This window comes from Heloderma suspectum, chromosome 8, assembly GCF_057233095.1.
Source record: "Heloderma suspectum isolate Gila_16-S chromosome 8, 16-S_ref, whole genome shotgun sequence".
NCBI classification, from domain to species: domain Eukaryota; kingdom Metazoa; phylum Chordata; class Lepidosauria; order Squamata; family Helodermatidae; genus Heloderma; species Heloderma suspectum.
In genome coordinates this window covers 15,133,503-15,154,011 of record NC_139465.1, presented here as the reverse complement: position 1 = coordinate 15,154,011, position 20,509 = coordinate 15,133,503, and the positions used below count along the sequence as shown (strand labels likewise).

Genomic DNA, 20,509 nt, shown 5'->3' with positions numbered 1-20,509 from the left:
ATTACCAATTCCTTTTGGAATTATGCCAAACATGGAGTTTGCCTTTTTTACAGCGGCTGCACACTGGGTCGAAATTTCCATCCAGCTGTCCACCACAACACCAAGATCTCTTTCTTTGTCAGTCACTGCTAGCTCAGATCCCATTAGGGATTTAGATGTAGACCTTTGGAAGACCAGATTTGGCCCCGAGGCCTGAGGTTCTGCACTCCATTTAGGACATAGAACATAAAATGTGGCCTGCGAGTATCATGATTTTAATTCAGCTTTCATTGGTGGTGGCTAAGATTGGGGTAGACTTTGGAAAGATGTAAATATTGCAACAGTTGAAAATTGGTTATGTAAGTTGTGCGACATCGCAGTTATGGAAAAGATTATCACCAGTATCAAATCCAGAACTGACTGGAATCAACAGCGTAAATTTCACAATAAATGGCATGCTTTATTTATTTTTGGAGAGATTATATTTATGCCTTGGAAAATACTGTTGTTAAAGTGGATAAACATTTGCACTGTTATAATATGCTGTTATGTCATAATGAATTAAAATGTTTATTTTAAAAAATCTGAATTCCATCTTTCCTTCCATTTTCAGAGCTAAGCATGGCACAACATTACATAGGTGCCAACTTTAATGCTAAGCACGGTTAGCTTTAAACCAGTGTGCAACCATGGTTAGAAGCAGTTTTGTAAACTGTCATTTGAGCTATCCTTTTTTAGTGTTAACAGGACTACAGCACTATGGTTGGCACTGAAAATGGAAGGGGGAAGGAATGTGTGAGCCCATAAAGTTGTCCTGATCTCCTAACCATGGTTAAAACATCAGTAATGTTACACATACATGAGATAACAGCTGCTCTGTCTGAGATGAGTGCTCCAGTTTTCGAGGCTCTCCTCCTTCATTAATTCACTGTACCTTTTTATTTCTTCTTTGTGTGTTTTCTTTTCATCTCTAGGTGCCTTATCATCTAGAGGGCATTGTTATAGTGGCCACAGTATTTTGTTATCATTCAAACTGATTTTTGAACATTAAACCAATGACGGTAGAGTAGGTCTTTCTGTGGAAGCTCATGCTGAAGTATTAAACCATATATTTTTGTACAAAATTAGTTGAGAATCAAGTTTCAAGTTCAAATAACTGCATACTGCAGGTTTTTTTTTTTTATAATGAGGTGTCCAATGTGTCAGGTGACTAAAAGCAACTTCTTCTAGAATTTTCTTCTGATATATTTTTCTATTTCTCACTCCCAGTGGCTTTGCCTCCGGAGAAGACAGATGGAGTTTGCAGCAGCGATGAAAAGAAAATGGAAAAGGAGACTGACACACGTTCAAATGCCAAGAAGCAGCTAAAATTTGAAGTAAGGATGTTATTTATTCCTAGGGTAGTATATCACTGAAATGCCCAAAGATAGGTAATTTTCATGCCAAAAGGTTTAGTTGATTGCACCTGGAGAAAAGCATGCCCAGAAGGAGAAGAATCTCAAAATAATACTAACCTAGCTGGACCATGCTTACCTGTGTGAGTGTGTGTTGTTGGGAGACTCCCTATGGGCTTATATGATGTGGAGTTTCCTCCAGCCCCATTCAGGATCACACCTCTTAGCCAGCATCAACTCCAACTCTACCCAAGCACAAGGATGTGTCCTATTAGTCATCCTGAGAACCGTGTATGTGTGTGTGATCTGTGTTTTGGCAGATTTGTCTGTAGGGTGTGTTTTGCCACTTTGTTTTTTTTGCTGTGTGTGCATGTGTGTGTGTGAGAGAGAGAGAGACAGACAGACAGACAGACAGAAACAGAGAGAGAAATTGGTATTTTACCTTCTGTGAAATGGGTCTTTTGTTGTGCTTTATTTATTTATTTATTCATTTCATTTGTATACCGCCCAATAGCCGAAGCTCTCTGGGTGGTTTATGGGTAGAAATATGTGAACATCAGACCCCACTGGTTCCCTATACTCAGTTTCTTGGCCAAGTTACCTCTCTCTGAGTCTCATCAGTTTGCCTTCTGTAAAATGAATGTTGGAGCAGAAAACTGTGGATTCAAAGGAGTGGTTTTGTGTTTTGGATCTCAGACCTCCCACCTGTGCCTTGTACTTAATGTTCTTGGGCGAGTTACTTTTCTTTTTGTCTCGCCAGTTTGCCTTCTGGAAAATGAGTGTTTTGTGACCAGTGGTGCCTACCATGCCAGCCAATTTTGTGAATGGGGAAGTGCCCACCCCCAGCTATGGTAGCCATTTTGTGAGAGCATCCACAACACTCTTGCAAAATTCCAAATGGGGACCCCTGGGCTAATCGATCAAATGGTGAGACATCCTTGACAGGATAAGGAATGTTTTTCTTAAGCTTTGTTCTCCTATAGCTTTACCACTAAGTATGTGAGACCTGGACACCTCCAAGTTTAAGCAAAGTATATTTCCCCACAGAACAGCATTTTGTCTTCACCCACGACTTAGTGAAGTAGGGTGATGGTGATCATATAATACAATAATACTAAATCAAGCATTTACATAGTGCCTTTTCGGTGCTGAAATCCTTACAACAATTCTCTAAGCATCTTTTTAATTATTAATATTTATAATGTTTATATACACTTTAAACCATAACTGTTGTTGTTAATGATTATGATGATAATACCAATTAGCAGCGCAGTTCTATGCATGTTTACTGAGATGTAAGTGCCTCTGTGTTCAATGGGGCTTACTCCCAGGTAAGTGTGTACAGGATTGCAGCCTAAATCAATGAAATGAAATTCTGTCAGCAATTAAGGAAAACAGCAGGTAAAACTGTGGCACAGAGCTCTTTATTATCCCCATTCTACAGTGGGAGGAGAACAGAGGCTGTGGGAGAGCATGTCTTACCTAATGCCATGTGATGAGTTCATGGCAAGATTTGAACCCAGGACTTCCCAACCCCCAGTTTGGTTGCTCAGCGTCTACAGCATGGAATACCTATTGGAATTGACAGGGGTGGGGATGGGATAAGCTATGTTAGATAAGGAGGAGTTGTGGCTGTCTGATATCCCCAGGATGTGTTGGTGCTAGGAGATGGGAAATGAAGAATGTTAACATCTACCCCAAGGGATCAAAACCTATTCCAGGTCAGTCCCACATATCATGAACCATATGTCTGGAACCCTTAGCATTTCCTACCTTTTTACATTTACTTTTTTGTTTTTCTGCCATATGTTTTTGTGTCTGCATGTGTGCTGTTGTTTTGTTTTGCTTCTCTCTGTAGTCTGCTATTCCCCTCTCTTTTTTAAGGTCATAAACCTCCTGGTAGAAAAGATGCATGTGGAAAGTCTTTCATCTCTGGGCCTCCAGAGTGACCTGACCTTGACCTAGCCGCACTGGAAATCCATCTGATTAGATGGTGGTGAGGAAGAAAAGGTCTTATTGGGAATGAGTCTGTTGGCCTATTTCCTTGTAGACTTATAACCGTCCTAAAACAGCCAGACATTGTGCATCATTGGCACGCTTTTCTTATGAAGAGAGAACCAGGCATGCAGATGTTCTTCAAACAGCGTGTGTTTCATTCATTCATTCATTCATTCATTCCATTTATATCCCACCTTTCTTCCATTATGGAACTCAAGGTGGCTACATGTGGTTCCCAGGTGGTCTCTCCCCAAGCACTGACCAGACCCAAACCTGCTTAGCTTCAGCAAGGTGGCTGCCTCATGTACCTTCAGACTATGCCCTGGGACATTATCTCTGGGTAGATGGTAAACCATGCATCACCAGTTTACCAAGAAATATATTCCTGTCGTCATTAGCTATAGGTGTTCCAGATATTCTCCAGTTTCCATTTTTGGGTCAAAACTAGCAGATTTCAGAGGGTTACAGATTTTTCCAGAGAAACACTTAGATTGAGCAGGTGTTCAACTTTTTTCTGTCTTGTTTGGCACCATCATTTCCCTTGGGAGCAGCTGCTCTGCCTTCAGTGCAATTTCCTCTCCCCACGCCCTAGTTGCTGCGTGTTTCTCCTTCTTTAATGAGTCATATGGGCGATCCCAACCAATCAGGGATCATGCAGTGAGCAGGATGATAGAACACTACGTAGTCAGTCATGTGTGGCTATGTGATGAAATTGACAGGGGCCAGTGAGGATAATGTAAAAGAATGACAGAACTTTTTTGTTGCAAGAGGTGCTGAAAGACCGCCAAAAAGGGCTGGCCATATTTTTGACATGGCTGAAAATATTCCTGGAAAAACTGTGAGTCGTTTCAGCTCAGGTGTACCATCTTTGAAAAAAATGGGGGGAAATGAACTTTCTGAGAAGGTGTGTGCTCATTAGGATTACAACTAAGAAGGCCCAGGCCTGAAAATGATCAGTTGGAAGAGTAAAAGCCAGGTACAAAAAACACAGATTCCAAAACACAGTTGTCCCCAGGAAGACAAGGCTCAGGAAGATCTAGAGGAGCAACTCTTTTTGCTCAGACTGAGGGACCAAGCCTGAAGCAACAGTTATGCAATGCCAGCCAGGCCCAGATCACCTGATTTGGCTGGGCAGCTGAGCTGCAGGACCCCTCTATGATCATCACATGGGTGGTGCTGTAGGACACTAAGACTAGGTCAATAGCTGCCTCCACCTGAGATCTGCCTTGGTGGTGCAGGGAGTATGGTGCTTGGACCTTAAAACCAGAGCCCCTGATTCGAGTTCCCAAATGCGTTATACCCCTGCACCACTGAAGAAATGTCAGGAAGGAATCCAAATGGACGCCCACACCAGCAGTTTTGCTACCAAATTTGGTGGAATTCTGTGTCTGTAAAGACCCAAGATGTGAGTGGGTTTTCTTCCAGTTAGCCATGGGCATCCTACGAAGGTGTGCATTTGGTACAGGACTCCATATTTAACAAAGGCATATGAGCAAGTTACTAATTTAACACAGGGTGGCATATCTTCACCCCAAAAAACCTCTTGTGTTTTAAGTGGTGCAGGGCAGGGAAAACTCTACCTATGTGGCAAAGAATCAGATATTACTGAGATATTCACACACACGCAGCCACTTCTATTTCAAATCAAAGCTTCCGAACCGTGTAAGCTAGGGGCTAAGAGAATGGTAAACGCTTTTGTTTTATGACCCGGGTACAAAAGAATCTGAAATATGACTGTTGAGACAGGAGAGGTCTAAATCTAAGGTGGTGGATGTGCCTTGGCTTTTAAAGGTGCTGGGAATGTCTGTGTAATACGAAACTCCGTTTCTACTGTGGAGAGTGCAGGGGTACTTTGGCAGCTTTCAGCCCGGGCTTGTTATAGCTAAGAGAAGGCTGCCTTTGAACTCTGCGGGGAACAGGGGGCTTTACCGTTAACTGCTGCAGGGAATTGGTTTCAAGTCAGCAGATCAAGCAGGTATTTCTGAGTTCCCATCATGCCAAAGCTATTTGGAGCTGTTTATTTAACTTGCGTGCAACAACTTTTCCTTTAATTGCCTCTATGGCTTGTGTTGTGACTCTTGCTGACTCCGATCATGTGAGCCTCGAGAGAAGGAAAGATGGGAGTGGAGGAAATGGTCCAGCAGATGGATTTGTGCAAGCTTTCCCCCATTTACTTCCAGGGATCTGGGTGCAGCATAGCAACTAAGACAGAGAACTGGGAAGACCCTGGTTCAAATTGCACCTTGGCTGTGTAATTGCCTGGTGGCCTTAGGGCAAGCAAGTACCGCCCTGCCTTGGCTTCTTTCATAAAATATGGACTGTTTGCCATATGGACTACACTAATACCAGTGTACCTTATAAGGCTGTAATAAGGCTTTCTGAGATTACATCTGAGGAGCCATTCAAAGATTTGAAATGCACTATTTGGACTGCTCCCGCATGAACCTGCCTGGTTGTTACAACTGGTTTTGGATGCTCTGTTCTTCTGTCATCCAAAATAAGTCAGGTGGCAACTTTTTGCCAAAAAAGAGGAAACTCATCACCCCAAAAGAGGACAAAAGAGATCTGCATAAAATTTACCTGTGCTAATTTATATGTATAGATGCAAATTTGGAAATCATTACTATAATTTAAACAGAAATATCATACATCTCACCCTAGCACGGAAGACTGTGACCAGGTGACCCATGTGCCTGCTCAGTCTCCTGTCCAGGTGCTAAGTGCTGATGGGCACCAAGATCAAGGCCCCTGCTCTCCTTTCTTATGGTTCTTTATTTTTAACCCAGACTTGAACTGGACAGCCCTTCAGATAGAGGACACTTCTAATGAGAGCAATGTTTTCAGCCAGATCTCCAAAACAGAGGGCTGTCCTCTGTAAATTAGGACACAAGGCCAGCCTAGAAGTAAGGCAGGTGGTGACAGCTGCCTACTAGGAATGTAGGCAGCTGTCCTATACTGAGTCAGACTGGTCCATCTAGCCCAGTATTGTCTACAGCAGGGGTGAACAACCTCAGGCTTATGGGCCAAATCCGGCCTTCTGGGTTTCCCCTGATGGTCCCGCCCCCGATCACCAATCGTTTGGTGTATTTTACTTGCAGCGAGAGTTTTAAGCTAAAATATGCTGGTATTTTGCATATTTTTGATATTTTGACCTCATCCCCTCTTGCGTTTGGCCCTGCCCACCACTGGAATGCAGCCTCCAGGAGGGTCTTCAAATTGAATTTGGCCCGTGGGCTGAAAGAGGTTCGACATCCCTGGCAGCAGCTCCCCATTTCACACAGGGGTCTTTCCTAGCATTGCTTGGAGATGCTGAGGATTGAGCCTTGGACTTTCTGAATGCAAACAGCTGGCTGTACTCGCTGAGCTACAGGCTTTCCCTTAATTCTGAGCTGGCTCTGATGAGAGTCATATCTCTATTGTAGACTGAAAATGCAAGTTTCATTGTCTAAATCAGAACATAAGCATAAAAGGGAAATGTCTTTAGGTCTCACGCATGCTGCCTTGGCACATCTCTCTCCCCTGCCTGGCTCGCACAGCAGGTGCTGAGCATTGAGAGCTGTGGAGCATTGTTGCTCTTCATAAAGGAGACGGTGCTGGCGTGAGGAACTCCCAGCTCACAGGCTGGAGATCTAGTTCAGTTCACTGAGGTGAAGAAAGGTGGTCCCTCTGATTCTTAATGGTTACAATGGTTGGAAGAATATTTGAGGAGCAACATTCTGGCTGGTTGATTTATGGTGAAGGCATTAAAGGGCGTTAGAACACAGCAACCTGGATACATCCTAACAGTGCAGTCCAGAGCGTCTAAAAGTGGAGTGGACTTCCTACAACTGCAGGAAGGCCAGGAGGCCACTTTCATTCCCCGGACACGGACACACACCCCTTTTGCAGGCTGCACTCTGCATGGGACTGGGTTTATCACAGTCAAGCATTCTTTTGAAATAATCATTTGTTTTTGTTTATTTCCTGAATCTAGTTACAGTTCTTGGTATGGAAAATTAGAACCGATTGGTGCAGAAATGTCCATTCTTTCTCATTAACAGTTTGTACAAACTATATTCTATTAATGGCCATGGTTTTAGAGAAGGGGTGGGGAACATATGCCCACGACCCACAAGCGGTCCTGACCACCCCCCGATTGCACAACCTAATTTGATGGTGGACTTCTTTTTTTATCTGCTGCAGAGTGATTAAAGGGGTTAGTTAAGCTTGTAAACAAGCTCAATTTAACCCTTTTAGCGCTAGGGAGTGCAGAGTGCAGCCTGGAAGGGGGGGGGTTGTCCAGGGAGCAGAATTTCCTACAGTTGCCCACTCCTCTTTTCAATGCTCTGGATTGCACTGTTAGGATGTATCCAGGTTACTGTGCTCGAAAGCTCTTTAATGCTTTCACCATAAATCAGCTCTTGCACAATTGCATAAAGCAGCCCTGGTTGGCAAGATTTTTTTTTTTAAATTCATTTCAAATTGGGTTCTCCTTCAGCAGACTTTAATGAGGAAGAAATGGAATTAATATTACCTTTAAAACCTGTGTTGTGAAAAGGTGTTTTTTTTCCCCCCAGATACAGGTTTATACCATGGGTCTATTTTGTATTAATGGTCACCTCTGTTTCGACTTTATACTATCTCATGCTGCGAGTGTCTCACTTTTTCTCCTTGAATTAAGCAGAGGTTTTTCTTGTGCCTACACCACGTCTGTCTCCCTCTCTCTCTCTAATTGGAGGATCTTGCATTATATTTCCAAACATTTTTGTAAGTAGCTTTCACATAGTTCCTTCTTCTTGCTCAATGCAACCAAAAATGTTTCAAATTCTCCGAGAGTCTTAGCCCATGGGGATTAGGCAAGGAGCACTGTTGAATGCCTTTCCTCTCCTGTCCAAAAGAATAGGGGGAAAATGGCATCCAAACATTGTTACTCTTAAGGGTTGCCAACCAACTGGGATGGGGAACCAAACTGGCTCGCCCGTTGTTGTTGTTGTTGTTGTTGTTTTTCTTGGTTTTAGCCTGTGGGCCAATTTCTGGGGTAGGATGATGGACTTGGTGTAAAAACCCAAACCTTGTTCTGGGGAGCAATGTTGGCACCATGCCCTGATGTCCAATGGGCATCTGGCTGACCACTGTCAGAAACAGGATGCTAGACTAGAGGGACTTTGGTCTGATCCAGCTGGACCCTTCTTAACCTTCTTCAGCCAGATTCTTTTTTCTTTTTTCTTTAAGGAAACCTGGAAATGTGTAAAAAAATTTTTTTTAAAATAATGATGATATTGATGATGATGATAACGGCTGCATCATTTTCATTAAGGGTGCACGAGACAAAATGCCTCCATCTTCGCAAGCGGTGAAAGTAGAAGGGGCATTTTGTCGGTTTTGGGGCAGGCGGTTGTATGAATGCCACAGGCAGCAGCAAAAAGCCAAACAGGTGATGGTGGAGAGAGAAAAGTTTGAAAAAAATCTTTCCCCTAGTTGAGATCTCTCTTCCGAGTATCACCTACTTTTTTTGCCCCACAAAAATGAAAATAAAAATGAGCCAATAGTTCAAAACCTCAAACTTTCAGCTCCACACTGGTTCCAGCTGTGTAGCCAATGCACACAAGCAAAAGGACCCAGGTTTCAGTCGCAGCACCTTTTTCACCTGCTGTGGCACCTGCCACTGCTAGGTCTGTGTGGAAGTTTCCTTCAAAGCAAATCTCCTCTCCTGCATCAACGTCTGTAGAGATGAGGCAGGCCAAAATGAGTGGTGCTGAAGTGAGGTGGCGGCGGCAATGGTGAGGTTTGCTCTAGTCTGACAAGTGTTTCTGTGTGTAGCCCTGCCCTCCCCCCCAACCTGACCCTGCCTTAGCCCCTGGTTCTGCCCAGGTGAGAGAAGCTTTGCAATCAAAAGTTGGCAGCCCTGCTTATCCTCAGAGGTGAAGTTGCCATCTTGGAGGAGCAGGGCCTTTTTGATGGTGGCTCTTTCTCTGTGGAACTCCCTTCTTTAAAAGGTCTGCCAGGCTCAAATTCCTTTGGGGTCCAAGGAAGTGACCTGATCTTTGCTTTTCAGAAAGTCTTTCCACTGTGTGTGGGTGTGTGGGCGGGGGTGAGATTTCTGTGTATCATTCAGGTGTTAATGTTGGTGCTGATTTTATGAACATTGAATTGACTGTTGTGAAATGGTTTTATTCATCAGCAGCCAGTGAAAAGGGTGACTAGTTGGAACCGCCAGATGCTGCTGCAGGGTAATCAAGGGGGGAAATTACCTTCCTTACCAGCTTCCAGGTTGTGGCAGTGGATGCAGGGGACAACTCAATCTGTATTGTGCAAGTGCATGGTTGCTCACTGGCCAGACACCGTCACTGACATCAGCAGCCCATGTGTAGGGCTGTGTGTATGTGTATGTGTGGTTAGCCAATCAGCAAGCATAGACTGCTTGCATAGATTGAACTGAGACATCTCCTTCTTCCACCACCATCTTCTTGTTTGCGCTGGTGTTATTTTTGTTCTTGGTATTGTTTCTGTGATCTTTACCGTGAGCTGCCTTGAGAGGCCAAAGGGCACGGGGCGTAGAAATACATAACGAAATACATAGTTTTCCCTTTAAAAAGCAACTGTTGTCTTAATTTTAAAATTTATTTTAAAGGGGAAGTTAGCCTCCTCTGCAAATAGGACTTTTGCTTTAGGTAATCAGTTGCTCTTTGCATGTTCCTTAGGAATTGCAATGTGATGTGTCCGTTGAGGAAGACAACAGGCAAGAATGGACCTTCACACTTTATGACTTCGACAACAATGGCAGAGTCACGCGTGAGGTGAGCGAAGTTTAGCTTCCAGATCCACGTGTGGTGTTTGCTGACAAGGGGAGCGGTTTGTATAGTCTGCATTGTATTGCTCTTGGGACGGTGAAGCCTCTTGACACTGATTGGTTAAGCTGCTGTGATGCTGCAGAATGTTTAGCTCCGCCTTCCCCAATATGAGGAAGTTTCCCAGTTTATTTCGTGCCCCCATTCTATGCTGGCTGGGAATTATGGGAGCTGCAATTCAACACATCTGGAGGGTGCAAGATTGGGGAAGGCTGGTTTAGCTGCTCCGACAATTGGGGCAAGTTGGCATGGGAACATGGAAGAAACTTTATGCCATTTAAACTCAGAAGCGGCCTATATTATGGGGAGTGGTGGGAAGTAAGAATTGCTAGGGAGGCTGGTCAAGAGATCAGGTGAATAAAAAAAGTGAGATCTGATGGTGTAAAAAGCAGGAACTTGAGAAAACAGTGGCTTAGTCGAAGAAATGGATCTGCCCACAGTTACACATGCCCAAGATACATCTAGACTGGATTACCAACATACTCTATGTAGATCTACCCTTGAAGAGTGTCTGGACATTTCAGCTTGTGCAGAATATACATAGCAGTGAATTTTTTTTGATGACAGAGGGCCTTCTCCATAGTAGCACCCAAAATGTCGAGCTCCTTGTGCTGGGAGATCTACTTGGGTCCTATGTGTTTTGACACCACCCGAATAGTTCTTTATTCCAGCAGGCCTATGGCCTAACTTTTGCTTGATCTGCCACTGTTCCTTTCCCCCTCCCTTGTTTGTCTTTGCTTTTTAGGACAGTTTTGTCGCTGTGCTATTTCTTACTTTTTCCACAATTGTTGGTTACTCTTTTTTCAAAAAAATGTTTTGGCTGTGAGACTCTTTAAGATGCTGTGAACTGTAAAGGTGGGTCAAGGAAGCATTAAAATGGTGTGCAGTGACGTGGTCAGACTACAGATGGGGGCTGACATGATGAAATGCTCCTCCAAAGAAAGAGAATCCCTTGCACCAAGAAAACTTGCACTGCAGGGAGTTTTCGCTCCCTTCTCAGTTGGAATGAACAGCTACTGGCCAGATACAGGTTTGCCACTGCAGTGAGGCCAATGACAAAGAGTTGAAACCAAAGTAGGACTGCCGCTGCCCATTAGTGACAGGAAGGAAATGGACACTCAAGGGAGGAAGTGAAGAAATGCCTGTTGGAAGCACTCAGTCTGGATCTGTGTGCAGCTCTCCTGTGTGGTGAACCTTTGAACTTCAGGTGGCAGCTTCCTAGTGAAGTAATGTCAGGATTGATTTCTCCCACCCAGGCTGGTGATTGGATCCTCCAGGACAGGAAGGAGTATAAGGAGTATAAGAGGGTTTCCTATTCCATTCGGGCCTTGCTTGAGCAAGGTCTTCTTGAGCTCTGGTGTGTTCCGGTATTATTTTTTATTCTTCAGTCCTGATTTCTAGCTTGCTCTTCAGTCCTTCCCCAGGCTGGCTCCACACATATTGCTTCCTGGCTTCAGGCCAGCCTCAGACTTCTGTCCATGGCCCACCTTTGACATACTCTGTTGGGGCCCAGGCACTCACTGGTACTATTGCTGGGCCCCATCCATCTGCCCATCCATCTGTTCCTGGGCTCACCACCTGGCAATGGGAAGTTAGTCTGGGAAATTACCCCCCAGTGCTGGCTCCAGGTTTCTGAGGGCCCTTGGACAAGACACCCTCAATGGGCCTAGCGATGTATGGGTTTTGTTAAATCCATTCCATCTGTGTTTTGCAGGCGTCTTTTGCTCCATCATCCGTTCATTGACCGAGTTGGATTCCCCCCCCCCCCAATTTGGAAAAGTATGCAAAAGGTTCACCACAATTTATGGAACCTTTGCTGGCACATAATATTTTGCATATTTTGCTTAGCTCAGTGTACAACCAGTGAGCAGAGGGCACGCGCACACACACACACACACAGAGAGAGAGAGAGAGATTGCTACGCAGCACTGGCTGAAGAGAAATCAGAGATTTATAAAATGTGTTTTGGAAAGATGTATATATTAGTGTATATACATCTTTTTATATAGTGTATATACATCTGTATATATTAGTGTCCCCTTCATGGATCACTGCCTTGTTGTGGTGAAGGGGCTTGCGTAACTCAATGAAGCCATAAGCTATGCCATGAAGGGCCACCCAAGACGGACAGGTCATGGCAGAGAGTTCTTACAAAATGTGGTCCACTGGAGAAGGAAATGGCAACCCACTCCAGTATTCTTGCCAAGAAAACCCCATGGAATGTATCACAAGGCTAAACGAGATGACGCCGGAAGATGAGCCCCTCAGGTCGGAAGGTGTCCAATACGCTACTGGGGAAGAGCAGAGGGTATTTCCAAGTAGCGCCAGAAAGAGTGAAGCGGCTGGGCCAAAGCCGAAAGGACACTCAGCTGTGGATGTGTCTGGTGGTGAAAAGAAAATCCGATGCTGTAAAGAACAATATTGTTTAGGAACCTGGAATGTCAGATCAATGAATCAAGGTAAGCTGGAGGTGGTCAAACATGAGATGGCAAGATTGAACATCGACATCTTGGGAATCAGCGAACTAAAATGGACAGGCATGGGCGAATTTAATTCAGGTGACCATCATATCTACTATTGTGGGCAAGAATCCCTTAGAAGAAATGGAGTAGCACTCATAGTCAACAAAAGGGTGGGAAAAGCAGTACTGGGGTACAATCTTAAAAATGACAGAATGATCTCAGTACGAATCCAAGGCAAACCATTCAACATCACAGTAATTCAAGTCTATGCCCCAACCACTGAGGCCGAAGAAGCTGAGGTTGATCGGTTCTATGAAGACCTACAACACCTTCTAGAACTAACACCAAAAAAAGATGTCCTCTTCATCATAGGGGATTGGAATGCTAAAGTAGGAAGTCAAGAAATCACCGGGATAACAGGCAGGCATGGCCTTGGTGTACAAAATGAAGCAGGACAAAAGCTAATAGAGTTTTGCCAAGAGAACATGCTGATCATAGCAAACACTCTTTTCCAACAGCACAAGAGGCGACTCTACACATGGACATCACCAGATGGTCAATATCGAAAGCAGATTGATTATGTCCTTTGCAGCCAAAGATGGAGAAGCTCTATACAGTCAGTAAAAACAAGACCTGGAGCTGACTGTGGCTCAGATCATGAGCTGCTTCTTGCAAAATTTCGGCTTAAATTGAAGAACGTCGGGAAAACCACTAAACCGTTCAGGTATGACCTAAATCATATCCCTGATGAATATACAGTGGAGGTGAGGAATAGATTTCAGGGATTAGACCTGATAGACAGAGTGCCTGAGGAACTATGGACGGAGGTCCGTAACATTGTTCAGGAGGCAGCAACGAAATCCATCCCAAAGAAAAAGAAATGCAAGAAAGCCAAGTGGCTGTCTGATGAGGCTTTACAAGTAGCTCACGAAAGAAGGGAAGCGAAAAGCAAGGGAGAAAGGGGAAGATATACCCAACTGAATGCAGAGTTCCAGAGAATAGCAAGGAGAGACAAGAAGGCCTTCTTAAATGAACAATGCAAAGAAATCGAGGAAAACAACAGAATGGGAAAGACTAGAGATCTCTTCAAGAAAATTGGAGATCTCAAGGGAACGTTTTGTGCAAAGACGGGCATGATCAAGGACAAAGAAGGCAGGGACCTAACAGAAGCAGATGAGATTAAGAAGAGGTGGCAAGAATACACAGAAGAACTATACAGGAAAGATCTGAATGTCCCTGATAGCCATGATAGTGCGGTCACTGAACTTGAGCCGGACATCCTAGAGAGTGAAGTCAAGTGGGCCTTAGGAAGCATTAGTAACAACAAAGCTAGCGGAGATGACTGTATTCCAGCCGAGCTATTTAAAATCCTAAAAGATGATGCTGTTAAAGTGCTGCACTCAATATGCCAACACATTTGGAACACTCAACAATGGCCGCAAGACTGGAAAAGGTCAGTTTACATTCCAATTCCAAAGAAGGGCAACGCCAAAGAGTGTTCAAACTACCGCACAATTGCGCTCATTTCACATGCCAGCAAGGTGATGCTCAAAATCCTGCAAGCTAGGCTTCAGCAGTATGCGAACCGAGAATTACCGGAAGTACAAGCTGGGTTTAGAAGAGGCAGAGGAACTAGAGATCAAATCGCCAACATTCGCTGCATCATGGAGAAAGCAACGTCTATTTCTGCTTCATTGACTACGCTAAAGCCTTTGATTGTGTGGATCACAACAAACTGTGGCAAATTCTGAAAGTGATGGGAGTACCAGACCACCTTACCTGTCTCCTGAGAAACCTGTACGAGGGTCAAGAAGCAACAGTCAGAACCAGACATGGAACAACCGATTGGTTCAAAATTGGGAAAGGAGTACGACAAGGCTGCATATTGTCACCCTGCTTATTTAACTTATATGCAGAGTACATCATGAGAAATGCCAGGTTGGATGAATCAGAGGTCGGAATTAAGATTGCTGGGAGAATTATCAACAACCTCCGATATGCAGACGATACCACCCTAATGGCAGAAAGCGAAGAGGATCTAAAGAGCCTCTTGTTGAGGGTGAAAGAGGAGAGTGCAAAAGCTGGTTTGAAACTGAACATTAAAAAAACTAAGATCATGGCATCTGGCCCCATCACTTCCTGGCATATAGAAGGGGAAGAAATGGAAGCAGTGACAGATTTTACTTTCTTGGGTTCCAAGATCACCGCAGACGGTGACTGTAGCCATGAAATTAAAAGACGCTTGCTCCTTGGGAGGAAAGCTATGGCCAACCTAGACAGCATAGTAAGAAGCAGAGACATCACCTTGCCGACAAAGGTCCGTCTAATCAAAGCTATGGTTTTCCCAGTAGTAATGTATGGCTGTGAGAGCTGGACTATAAGGAAGGCTGAGCACCGAAGAATTGATGCTTTCGAACTGTGGTGCTGGAGAAGACTCTTACGAGTGCCCTGGACTGCAAGGAGGTCAAATCAGTCCATCCTACAGGAAATCAACCCTGAGTGCTCATTGGAAGGACAGATAATGAAGCTGAAGCTCCAATATTTTGGCCACCTAATGCGAAGAGAAAACTCCCTGGAAAAGACCCTGATGCTGGGAAAGACTGAAGGCAAAAGGAGAAGGGGACGGCAGAGGATGAGATGGCTAGATAGCATCACGGATGCAATGAATATGAACTTGAGCACGCTCCGGGAGAGAGCGCAGGACAGGAAGGCCTGGCGTGCTATGGTCCATGGGGTCACGAAGAGTCGGACACGACTGAACGACTGAACAACAACAACAACAATATATTAGTGTATTTTCAAGCTACTTTCGTATTTTTCTACGACTAAATTTGTGTACAGTTCTGGGAAGCAAGCAAACAGTCCTCAAGTCCACGGAGTCTGCGCGATGTGGAAAAAGCCAGTTCACTGCAGAATCTGTGTGTAGGATTCATAGAAATCCAAAGTTATGTGAATCTGGTGCGGATTTCTTTGATATCCCTAAATGGGCCCCATCTCTCAGTGAGTCTACCTTCTCACCGCCAGGGTCACCAGCTGCTGTTGCTCCTCATCCTTGCTACCAGAGCCAGTGAGCAAGTAGACAATGGCATCAACCATTCCTCCTTGTCACCACCACTGTTGTCTGGGCCAGAGCGAAAGGCAGGTGAACAAGCAGGTTGCAAAGGTGATGAGGAGGAGCAAGTCCAGGGGACTCGTGTCAGTGGGCCCCTGCTGGGGTTTGGGCCCTTCGCAGGTGCCCAGCCATGCCTACCCTCTTGCCGGCCCTGCAACCTGACATCTTAAATGCCCCATGGTGCCCCGGAGCAATGCTATTTTGGGGCATTTGGGGATATTTAAAATGGGGAGAGGACAGCTGTTTGCTGGGGCTGCCCACTGCCACTGGTGGACCTCCCAGTGAGGGCAGTGATGTCAGGAGCTACCAGATGGCACCTTGCTTGGGGAGGGGGGGCGGTTACATCTCAGGCCAGCCCTAGAGCCATGGGGAGACAAGGGTTGCTAGTGGTAGTCCCAGACCAGAGAAATCTGCTTCCTATTGTCACTACGGTGTTGTGACCTGACAATCCTAAGGGGACAATGTGGGCCAAGAAGCAGCGGTCGGGGAGAGGGGGGAGTGATTTCCAGCAGACCCACCAATTCATTGGCTGCAGGTTTCAGGTATATTTGAGAGATGAAACAGTGGAGGCTCATGGCTCCGATGTCAGTGGGGCAGTGAATTCACTCCGGGTTTCAGTCAGAACTGTAGAGCTGGAAGCACCTTGGATAACCCCATTAGAGTTCTGACTGGTTCTAACTGAAACCACTGACATTGGAGTCACCAGCCTCCATTGAGATGAACAATTCCCTGGTGACCTGAATGTGATCTGCCAGATTCAGTACCAGATCCAAAGACCTTTTCTCATCCAGGACTGACCGCATCAGCAGGCTTGCTTCTTGCATGCAGGCGCACCACTGGATTGCTGTACGCTTAATGTCCGGAGGCATGTATGCCTTTGATTGGAAAAGTGCTGGCCACACTGGGTGGGGATGATGGGAGTTGTAGTTGAATGCATCTGGAGGGCGCCAGCTTGGGGAAAGCCATGCTTGAACAATCTGGCACTAGGGATGTACGGATCGTGTAAAACCCATTATGTCTGTGTTTCACAGATTGTCGGGTGCCTTTTGTTCCGTTCTCTGCCTATCAACGGAATGAGATTTTTTTAGTTTCTTAATTTTTGCAAATCCACACATGCAAAAATGCACAAAGTCCTCCCCAGATGCACATTTTCATGCTGTAGCCTATGGGGGAAATGCGCACTTTTGGCCGTTTTTTTTTTTTTATGTGTATTTTTCCATGATGAAATTTGTGCAGAATTCCCAAAGGTTAGAAAAATGGTCCGCAAGTCTGCAGAATCTGCCCGACAGGAAAAGCTGGTCCGCTGTGGAATCTGTGGGTCGGATTCATAAAAATCTGAACTCATTTGGTTCTGTTGCAGATTTCTCCGACGTCCCTATGTGGGACGGGCCATTCACTCATGTTAAGTCATTGCTTGACATTGAAACTATGCATGTGTGTGAGCCTTTGATTTTAGTGGTTTTGGAATCCCTGCACTAATTTATTTTTTTTAACTCGTCTTTGTTTCATGTCAGGGATTAGCTGTTTTAAAAGAAGGATGCTCGTTTTTGAAAGGGATAAAAAAAATCTAAAACAAATTATTCTCTAAACAGAGTGTCAAAACAAACCTTTGCAAATGTATGTTCCTTTTGGCTCCTCTCCTGTCTTTATAGCTGAGCTAATGAAATAGCAAGGGTGCTCTTTGAAATTCTTTCCAGTGGGATTAACTATGTCAGTCAATCATATTTATGGGCATGGAGCAAAGGTCTGGCCTGCCATCTCTGTCAAATTATAGGCTGTCCACCATCAGATTTAATTACAAAGCAACAAAATATAGTCGGTGCCTTTCAATGCAACAGATGGTGATAACATTTATTTATTTACCACATTTATATGCTGCCCAATAATAGCATTTTCTAAGCAACTTAAAAGTATCGATAAAATATCAAAATACAGTGATCAACCATTTAGCAACAGAACAGCAGGCTTAAACAGAATTTAAAAGATGAACAGCACAATTTCACTGGGGCTTCCTCCCATGTAAGTGCATATAGGGTTGTAGCCTAAAAGATTTAAGAGGTGTCAAAAGGTCTTGAAAGGCCTGGGAAGGCACTGAAATAAACAAAACTAAGCTCCAGGCAATCCTTTCTGGGGAGAGCTTCCCACAACCAGGGAGTGCAACCCCCTCCAGATCAGAGTAAATACCAGTCACCTGGGCAGACGAACCATCTCTCCTTCTGACAACCCCCATTTCTCTCTTTCTGACACCCACTTTTCCCTCTCCCTCACTTTCTGATACCCCCTTCTTCTCTCTCTCTCTTTCTGACACCGCTTATCTCTTTCTGACTCCCACTTTTCTCTCTCCCTCTCTTTCTGACACCCCCTTTTCTCTATTCCTCTCTCTCTCTCTCTCTTTCTGACACCCCTTTCCTCTTTGTCTTTCTGAAAGAGTTTCTCTCTCGCAAGCTTTCTGACACCCCCATCTCCCCCACCCCTTCCTCCCTTCCCAGCAGGCTGCCAGGGACAGATCACACTTCCCAGGGGTCTGAACTGATCACTTGCAGAGGGCTTTTGAAATTAGGCTGTACGTGGCTTTGGGGCTGCAAATAGCCCATCCTTGCAATAGAGCATTGCACACACTCAATTTGCTACAGCTTCCCTTCATGCTTTTTCCCTCCTTGAACTGATCAAGATGCACCCCGTGAGAGCTGTGCTTTTTGGGGTGGGTGGGGGTTACTGGCAGGTATCTGTGATTACTGTTTTATCTGCATTCATATATACTGCTTTACTGTTTGAAATCAGCATCACATACAGGTCAAAACCAGTTTTTAGCCCATAAAGAATGCTGCAGTCTTACACATGACCCAGGACACAGTCTTAAGGTACATGATGGTTCAACCTTTCTGAAGCTGAGCAGGTCCAGATCTGGTTGGTGTACATAGGCATACCACCTCTGATACTGGAGGTAGTATATAGCCATCATGACTAGTCACCATTGTTAGTCATTTGGATTAAATGGGAGTGGTGGTGGTGGATCAACTTTTATAAAGCTTCCTTGTCTAGTGGCCTACAGGTGACCCAAGTAAGGAGGCATTCATAAGCCTTTTGAAATCAGTACCACTGTGTCTGACGATAATGTGAAGCATTCTGGAAAGTTACATGCCACTTGTTTTTAGCATTGGGATTAACCTTCAAAGCTCTAAAGGGCTTGGGGCCAGATCTCCTTCCATATATATACCTCCCTGGACTCTAAGATAATCTTCAGAAGCCCATCTCCAGATGCCCCCGGCAAAGGAGGAAAGGTGATGGCTACTAAAGAGAGAGCCTTTTCAGTTGTGGTACCCTAGCTGTGGCAGGACCTCTCCAGAGAAGCTTACCTTGCTCCTACGTTGTGATCCTTTCTCAGGTGAAGACATTTTATTCTACTAGGCTTTTTAGTCCATCAGTTTTAAAAACTGTATTAGTGTGTAGATCTTTGTACCACTTGAAGACATTTATTTTGGTTTTTACTTAGCTTTTCTTCTGTGGTTTAAAATGTTTTAGTTTCTTTATTACCTTTTTGTATTTTATGCTTTTAAGTTTTGTTTTGTGTACCAACCAGAGAGCTTTGGCTATTGGATAGTATAGAAATATAATAAATAAATATTGTTTTAGAGCAATAGAAAAAGGTGCTTAGAGCATCAAAATCATTGACTGGGAGAAAACACAAGTAAAAAGTTTTATGTAGGCACAATATGTCATCTTGTACTTCAGTGACCCAAAACTTCTAAAGAAGGGTGCGTGTGCAAATGTGTGTGTGTGTGTATATGTATGTATTTATGTGTGTGTGTGTGTGTGTGTGTGTGTATATATAAATATATATATATATATATCTCCAGAGTGATTGCTTTTGTAATAACACATTCTGTGTGAAAAAGCTCAAATTCTATCTGCAAAGGAGGCTCTTTGGATATTCTTTTAAGAGCTTTCTAAACCTAATTTGGCTTTGATTGCTTTCTTGAGATGGCTCTTTTTGGCATTTGGGGTCTTCTCTCTTATTTTCCTTTCCCAGTAGTAATGTATGGCTGTGAGAGCTGGACTATAAGGAAGGCTGAGCGCCGAAGAATTGATGCTTTCGAACTGTGGTGCTGGAGAAGACTCTTACGAGTGCCCTGGATCCTAAAGGAAATCAACCCTGAGTGCTCATTGGAAGGACAGATAATGAAGCTGAAGCTCCAATATTTTGGCCACCTAATGCGAAGAGAAAACTCCCTGGAAAAGACCCTGATGCTGGGAAAGACTGAAGGCAAAAGGAGAAGGGGACGGCAGAGGATGAGATGGCTAGATAGCATCACGGATGCAATGAATATGAACTTGAGCACACTCCGGGAGAGAGCGCAGGACAGGAAGGCCTGGCGTGCTATGGTCCATGGGGTCACGAAGAGTCGGACACGACTGAACGACTGAACAACAACTCTTATTTTCCTCTTATTTTGTGCACTTCAAGTTCAGATCTTCAACGTGCTTCTTCTGAAACAATAGCAGTGCGTACTCAGGAGCATAATTTGTGCGATGGCAAATTATAAATTAGCATCCAGTCACTATTGAAACAGGATGTCCAGTGGGGTTGTGGGAGCCATTTTGGGGCGTTTAGCATGAGGGGAAATAACTTTCCACGCTGTAATGTGGAGAACTACAAAACCTGGCAGACGTTATTTCCCAGCATTCTTTGTGCCATTAATAAATGAGCTTGCTATATATCGGGGGAGGCCTTTAGAA

At 44.4% G+C, this 20,509-nt stretch overlaps 1 protein-coding gene across 1 annotated transcript in view; it reads left to right on the top strand.

Annotated features, from left to right (window-relative positions):
- Positions 1 to 20,509, top strand: part of NKD1 (NKD inhibitor of Wnt signaling pathway 1) — a 192,027-nt gene that overhangs the window by 146,451 nt on the left and 25,067 nt on the right. The window contains exons 5-6 of the mRNA XM_084812416.1: positions 1,249 to 1,355; positions 10,052 to 10,147. Of these exons, the coding sequence (XP_084668542.1) occupies positions 1,249 to 1,355; positions 10,052 to 10,147 (203 nt within the window). The remainder of the gene's footprint in view (positions 1 to 1,248; positions 1,356 to 10,051; positions 10,148 to 20,509) is intronic.